Below are 7,708 nucleotides of genomic sequence, written 5' to 3' on the forward strand. Positions count from 1 at the left end.
TGTGACCATCCACCACCTGCTCCCACGGCTTCACGTGACCCTGATCGGAGGGTCTACGCCTTACCCAAGGGTGACCTGCAGGCTAGAGAGGAAAGGATCACCTTACATCTCCTTTGGTAGAGACGTATCTCCACCCCACCACCCTAGGAACTATGGAAAGAGATAAGCAGTCATGTTTATTCATTTCCATAGATGAATAAACATATCTATTAACTCATTTTATTAATTATGTAAAATAATTTTATGTTTAATGAATAAACAGTCCTGGTGAAGGACTCGACCCAAAAGGTCGACTGTTTATTCATCTCCACAGATGCTGACTGACCTGCTGAGTTCCCTCATTTTGTGTCTGTTGCCCCTGAAGTTTTTCATTATACTTGTACCTCACCAGATATGGACATAAAAATACACAGGAATTGAGGTGATTTTTAATTGGAACTGTGACAGTCTTGAAATATTTGCAAGCAGTTTATCAAAGGCTCTCTTCTCTAGTTCACGTCAGATATAACCTCAGTTCACTCCAGCAAATGCTTTGCTGATCCACATTCCAGTGCCTGCTGCCTCTTGTGTCTTCATTCTTCCTCAAGCCAGAGAGGTGACGGAGCAACGTTAGAAACAATTGGTCAGCCCACAGCTGGAGTACAGTGTCCAGTTCTGGTCTCCACACTACAGGAAGGAGGTGACTGCACTGGAGAGGGTGCAGAAGATATTCCCCATGACGTTGCCCGGGACGGAGCGTTGCAGTTACGAGGAGAGACCGGAGTCTGTTCTCCCTGGAGCGGGGGAGGCTGTGCAAGGACCTGATGGAGGGGGCTGGGGTGGGGTGGGGTGCGGGGGGCAAAAATCACATCGCGGTCGAGCTGTCGTATCTGGTCGCCATGGCAATGAGGAGGCCGGGCCCAGGAGGCAGTAAACTAACTTGGTCTGGACTCACTCAGAGGGTCCTTTGAACCGGGGCAAGTTTTTTTTTGATAGGACACTATCTGGCGACTGCTGAGAAATATTCAGTTAGTTGCTCAGGGGATGAACAGATCACTGGCAAATAGGTGGTTGGGGAGGTGGGGTGGTCAGTGGTGGCTATCAGCCGAGAATTCTGGTTCACTAGGCCTTGAACAGTGGGCCTTGTAGGACTGGAACAATGGTAGGCAAAGTGGGGGAGGGAATGGGTGCACTAATGGCGGGAGGTGACAAAGGCCAATATGGAGTATGGGGTACCAATGGCAGGACGGAGTGAGGAGCCGGTAATGGGGGGACCCAGAGGGAGAGCCCTCACACACTGGCATCCGTACTGGAGATGGTCTTGATGCGAGTGCTGCAGGCTGACTCTGTCCGCTCCTCAGCAAAGGCCAAACGGAGCGAGCTGCACAGGGAGCGCCGGAAGACCTGGCGGAAGTCACGGCCGGCGAAGACATAGAGGATGGGGTTCAGGGCACTGTTGAAGGAGGCTAGGCCCACGGACAAGTTATCCCAGATCATGGCCACTTGAAGATTGAAGAAAGCCTGGGCTAGGCCGCAGATGTGGTACGGGAGCCAGCAGGTGAAAAAGGCGGCAACTACAAATGCAATGAGGCGGATAGGCTTCGTGGTCTTGCTGGACTTGGCGAACTTGCCCCTCTGCAGCTTCTGGCCGATCAGGAGGTAGCAGGATGCCATGATGAGGAAGGGGAAGATGAAGGCAAAGAGGGCCCGTGTCACCTCCACCACCTCCCTGGTCCGGTCTCCAAAATATGTCCCAGTGTAGTTAAAGGTGCAGAAAATTAAGCCGAACTCAGAATCTATGTATATCTGCCGTGTCAGCAGAGTGGGCAGGCACATGAGGAAGGCGAGGCTCCAGGCCCCAAGGCAGGCCGCACGCACCCAAGGCAGGGACCGGTGAGTCTGGGACCAGATGGGCCTAGTGACGGCCAGACAGCGGTCGATGCTGATCATGGTCAATAGGAAGACACTGGCGTACATGTTGAGGACGATGGCCGAGGGAAGGAGCTTACAGAGGACGTTGTCTCTCGGCCAGGTGTTTTCCAGCGCAATGTTAGCCATCTGGAAGGGGAGGGTGAGGCAGTAGGTCAGGTCTGCCACAGCCAGGTTCAGGAACCACACCGTGTTGACACTCCGTTTCATCTTGAAGCCTGTCACCCAGATGACAGCACCATTGCCAGGGACCCCCAACAGGAAAGTGAGGGCATAGACAATGATGGGCAAAATGGAAGATGCTGGCAGTTGGGTCCTGTTATCCATAATTAAGATCTCATCGGTGTAGTTTTCAAAGAAAGTAGTATTGAAAAAGTAATCATCTCCAGAATAGTCCATGCTGAGCCTGGAAGGGAAGATATTGTGGAGGTGAGAGAGGGTGGGAATGGAGGGAGGGACAAGAAGAGGGAAGGAGAGAGATGGATGAGGGAAAGAGGAGGCAGGGAGAGATAGGGAGGGAAAAGAGGGAAGATGGGGTCAAAAAGAGAGGTGCATGGGAGAGGAGAGGTAGGTGAAGATGATGGAAGACGAAAGGGGAAGTGAAGGGAGAAAGGGGGGAGGGGAATAAAAAACAGGAGGAGGAACTGAAACGGGTGGATGAGGAGGCGTGAAGGGAGGAGAAGGGGAAGGGAAGAGAGATGGATGGGTAAGAGGAGGGTGGTGGGTGTGGAAAGGCGGAAGGAGGGGCAGAGGAGACGGGGAAGGGAGGACAGGTGAAGATCGGTTGGAGAAGATGACAGGGGGATGAGGAATGAGGACAGGTGAGGGAAGGGAAGGGGAGAGGGAGGGGGAAGAGGGAAGCAGAGAGGGAACAGGAAGGAGAGCAGGATGAGGAAAGGGGACGGTGAAGGAGAGGGGGATGAGGAGGAAGAAAGAGGGGAGGAGGGGAAGGGAAGAGGAGGAAGAGTAAGAGGAGAAAGGGAAGGGTATGGGGAGGATGAGAGAGGAAGGGGTGGAGGAGAAAGGGGAGGGGAAGAGGACGAAGGATGGGGAGAGAGGAGAAGAGAAAGGCGATGGGGAGGAGGAAGGAAGAGGAAGAGGGAAGGGGAGGGAAGGAAAGGGAGGAGGAGGAGAGGAGGATAGGAGGGGAGAAGGAGGGAAGCGGAGGCAAGAAGGGGAGGAGGAGGAGGGAAAGGGAGGAACTAAGAGGGGGAGGGAGAGGAGGGAAGGGGAAGATGAAGGGGAGGACAATGGGGTAGAAGGAAGTGGAGGGTGCACAGGGAGGAGGAGGGTGGAATGGGAGGAGGTGAAGGAAGAAAGAAGGGAGGAAGAGGAGGGAAGGAAAGGGAAGGGTTGGAAAGGGAAAGGAAGAAGAGGAGGAGGGAAAGGGTATGTGAACAGGAGGGAAGAGGAGGGTGAACAGAACTGGGAGTTGTAGGGAAGGGAAGGAGGGGGAGGAAGAAAGAGGGAGTGGGAGAGCAGAGGGGGAGGAAGAGCAGTGAAGAGAGGAGGAGTAAAGAGAGGAGGAGAAAAGGGGAGGGCTGGAGGAGGGAAGGGGAGGGGACAGGAAGGGAAGGGGAGGAGAGGAGGAGGGAAGGGGAGGGGAGAGGAAGGGAAGGGGAGGAGAGGAGGAGGGATGGGGATGGGGAGGGGGAGGGGGATGGGGAGGGGGAGGGGAAGGGGAGGGGAGGAGGAGGAGGGAAGGGCAGAGGAGGAGGAGGGATGGGGAGGGGAAGGAGGAAGGGAGGGGGAGAGAAGTGGAGGGGGAGAGAAGGGGAGGGCAGGAGGAGGGAAGGGGAGGGGAGAGGAAGGGAAGGGAAGGAGAGGAGGAGGGATGGGGATGGGGAGGGGGAGGGGGATGGGGAGGGGGAGAAGGGAAGGGGAGGGGAGGAGGAGGAGGGAAGAGGAGAGGAGGAGGAGGAGGGAAGAGGAGAGGAGGAGGAGGAGGGAAGGGGAGAGGAGGAGGAGGAGGGAAGGGGAGGGGAGGAGGAGGGATGGGGAGGAGGAGGGGGAAGAGGAGTTAAGCTGGAAGCATTGTGTAGGAGACGGAAATGGAGGGGTGAAGCTAAAGGGAAGGAGGGAAGGGGTAGAGATGGGGTGCAGTGATGGGAGGTTGCAGTAAGCGTCAGGGACAAGCAAAGAGAAACGGGGACAGAGGATGTGAGGTGGAGTGGGGGAAGGGTTGAATGCACGAACGGTGGAAAGAATAAGGAGAGAAAGAGGGGAATGTGAGTGACAAAGGGTGGAGGGGTAGGGGAAGAGATGGAGAGGTGGGATGAACAAAAAAGGGTGGGGTGAAGGTTTGAAGGGGGTGGGAAGGAGACGGGTCCTAGGTGGAGTTAGGGAGAACATAGGCCAAGGACAACAGAGGTTGGGGGTGAAATGGGAGGGAAAGGGTGGGGTGGAAGAGGGGATGGGAGGGGGAATGATCAGGAGACAGGGAGGGGCAAGGAAGAAGGTGCCAGGACAGGAATGGGAAAGGAGAATCGGTAGTGGGAATGCTGAAGGGCTGGAGGTGGAGGGGAAATGTGTGGATGGAGGTGTGGGGAGGGAAGACGGGGAACTGGTAAGGAAAGAGGGAGGAAAATGATGGAAGAAAGAGAATGGGGGAAGAGGGAGGTGGGGAAAATGGACGTGGAAGAGGAAGAAAGTGGCATAAGAGGGAGGGGAGAAGTGGAAGTGGAAGGAGGAAAAGGGGGAAAGAAGGAGAGGGAAGATAGGGAAGAAGGAGTGGGGAGAGGAGGAAGGGGAAGATGGAGGTGCAGGGGATAAAGAGGGAAGGTGAAAGAGAGAGGGAAGAAGAGAAAGGGGGAGCAGGAGAGGAAAGGAGAAAGGGGGAAGAAGAGAATGCGGGAAGAGAGAGAAAAAGAAAGGGGAAAGAAGGGGAAAGATGCAGAGAGAAGAAGAGAATGAGGATGAGAAAAAGGGAGAGGTAAGATGGGAAAGACAGAGGGGAAGGAGGAAGGAAATGGCATAACAGAGGGGAGAGAAGAAATATAAATGGGGAAGAGAGAGGGAAGAAGGGGGTGGGGAAGAGCTGGGAAGAGGGGAGAAGAGGGAGGAAGGAGAGGTGGGAAAGGGAGGGAAATGTGGGGAGGAAAGGGAAAGGGGGAGAGGGAGGAATATGAGAGAGGAAGAGGGGGAGGGGAGCGAGGATGTCGAGTACAGAAGGAACAGGGAGGGGAGGGGAATGGGAGTGAGCAGGGAGAGAGATGGGGATTGAACAAGGGAAAGGGGTGAAGGTGGAAAAGAAGGGTAAGGGGAAAAGACAGAGAGGATGGAGGTCACAACCATCTCCCCCCTCACTGCCCCTCCTGCCCCACGGCGCTCACTCCTCACCAGCCCGCACATGGCGCATTGGCTCTCCTCCCTGTCAGCCCCCTCCAGCCCCACAGCAGAAACGGGAAATGGACGGGGAAGGGGAAGAAAGTGGCCTTCAGCGTGACGCTCCCTCCTCACCTCCTCACCTCCTCACCCTCAGCACGGCACTCCCTCCTCACCGAAATCAATGCAGTGCGCTCCTCCATCCTCCCCTCCCCGCACCCTCCCCACCATTCATCATCCGCTGCCGGCCCCGAGGGACCCCAGCTCCGGCATCTCTTCCTGGGACCCCTCCAACTCACCTTGGAGCCTGCTCCCCCTCTCGATGAAGTTCAGCCTCCCCGTAATCTCCGGCTCACTCCGTCCCCCGGGCAGCAGAGAGTTGCACCCAGAATCCAAACCGTTGCAACCACAGCAACCAATCCTGGACATGAACCGTGCAGAAACGAACAGAATCGCTGTCCTCCGCCCCCGGGACAGCAGGGAAGATGGAACAGGACGCTGGTGCGGGAGAGGTCCGGAGAGTGGAGTGGGTCCCGTCTGAGGCTAAGAAATTGCGTCAGTTTATTTTCGGCACTTTTTTTTTTATCTCTGGTGTCCGGTTTGTCAGGTCAGTTCCTCAAACTGAACTCAGCAGCGGACAGCAAGGCGTTGAGGAGAAACCACAGCAGTTCCTAAATGAAAGAAAAAAAGCGTAGACGTCCCATCACAGAGTGAAGCTCCCTCCACACCGTCCCATCACACACTCCCGGGGTCAGACACAGAGTGAAGCTCCCTCCACACCGTCCCATCACACACTCCCGGAGTCAGACACAGAGTGAAGCTCCCTCCACACCGTCCCATCACACACTCCCAGGGTCAGACACAGAGTGAAGCTCCCTCCACACCGTCCCATCACACCCACCCAGCGTCAGACACAGAGTGAAACTCCCTCCACACCGTCCCATCACACCCACCCAGCGTCAGACACAGAGTGAAGCTCCCTCCACACCGTCCCATCACACACTCCCGGGGTCAGACACAGAGTGAAACTCCCTCCACACCGTCCCATCACACACTCCCGGGGTCAGACACAGAGTGAAGCTCCCTCCACACCGTCCTATCACACACTCCCGGAGTCAGACACAGAGTGAATCTCCCTCCACACCGTCCCATCACACAATCCCGGGGTCAGACACAGAGTGAAACTCCCTCCACACCGTCCCATCACACACTCCCGGGATCAGACACAGAGTGAAACTCCCTCCACACCGTCCCATCACACACTCCCGGCGTCAGACACAGAGTGAAGCTCCCTCCACACCGTCCTATCACACACTCCCGGAGTCAGACACAGAGTGAATCTCCCTCCACACCGTCCCATCACACACTCCCAGGGTCAGACACAGAGTGAAGCTCCCTCCACACAACCAATCACACACTCCCGTGTGCAGCTGGAAGATTAACTCAATGGGGTGTGGAGCGGGGAGATTGGTGGTGTGGTAGATATTGGCAGCCATTAGTCACGAGATGCTGCCTGTTTGGCTCAGCTGGGGTCCACCATTGCGAGTTGTGGTTGTGTGCAAGAACTTTGGTTGTTGGGAGAGAGGCCGATCCCTCTGGAAGCAGAGGAACTCCTGCTGTACTGCTGGGTCGGTGGCAAGAGGTGTCTGTGCAACTGTGAGGCGCAAAGGAGCAAAGACTGTAACACTCCCATCATGAACACTTGCTGAACTCCCTCCACTTCCCAGTTCCCTGGGTGAAGAAAAGACTGGCAATACCTTGGACATTTTATTTTAAAAGTCTGGGCAGCCCACAGTTGACCTCGGTGAGAAGATCTTCTCCCAAACTCTGAACCCGCACAGGAGACCATCACTATCTTTGCCTCTGCCCCCCACCCCATGCATCTTCCCTTTCCTGGGCCGTGGGCTTGTTGTCCAAGCAATCGTTTCTCTTTTTTTCCTACAAAGCACTCCTGACGTCCGCTTTAATTTTAGTGGTACAGTGTTTGCAGCAAACAATATTCATAAGACTATGTTTATATTAAGATATAAGATGAAAATGAAATAAATAAAATATATACTCAAAGGATTCAAAGTACATTTATTATCAAAAGATGTACAAATTATGCAACTTTGAGATTTGTCTGCTTCCACACACCACAAAGCAAGGAACACGAAACAACCCAATTAAAATATAAAGACCAACCCCCAATGGGCATAGAGAGAAGGTGACGGGGGTGGGGGGGATCCTTGCAAACAATGGAAGCGAGCATTCCAAAACAGATTGCATCCTTGGATCCAAATCCCCGGAGCACCTGGAAAACCCAAAACCCTCCGCATCAGTTCATCATTTCAGCGGGACAAATTGCCGAAAAGTTCACAGACATGAAGCACAGCAGCAAGTGGCCCTCAGCGCCAGAGAGAGAGGAGTAAACATCGCGGGATATACATTGTTTTTTTACATACATACAGACACACACACACATATATGTACACTG

General features: G+C 54.7%; 1 protein-coding gene across 1 annotated transcript; it reads right to left on the reverse strand.

Annotated features, from left to right (window-relative positions):
* Positions 1–416: 416 nt before the first annotated feature.
* Positions 417–5,800, reverse strand: LOC134338697 (C3a anaphylatoxin chemotactic receptor-like). The gene is made up of 2 exons (XM_063034736.1): positions 5,532–5,800; positions 417–2,314 (listed from the first exon to the last, which is right to left on the reverse strand). Exon 2 carries the CDS (start codon positions 2,305–2,307, stop codon positions 1,270–1,272), a length of 1,038 nt encoding a protein of 345 aa, XP_062890806.1. The 5' UTR covers positions 2,308–2,314; positions 5,532–5,800; the 3' UTR covers positions 417–1,269.
* Positions 5,801–7,708: the final 1,908 nt, after the last annotated feature.

This window comes from Mobula hypostoma, chromosome 28, assembly GCF_963921235.1.
Source record: "Mobula hypostoma chromosome 28, sMobHyp1.1, whole genome shotgun sequence".
In the NCBI taxonomy this organism is placed as follows: domain Eukaryota; kingdom Metazoa; phylum Chordata; class Chondrichthyes; order Myliobatiformes; family Myliobatidae; genus Mobula; species Mobula hypostoma.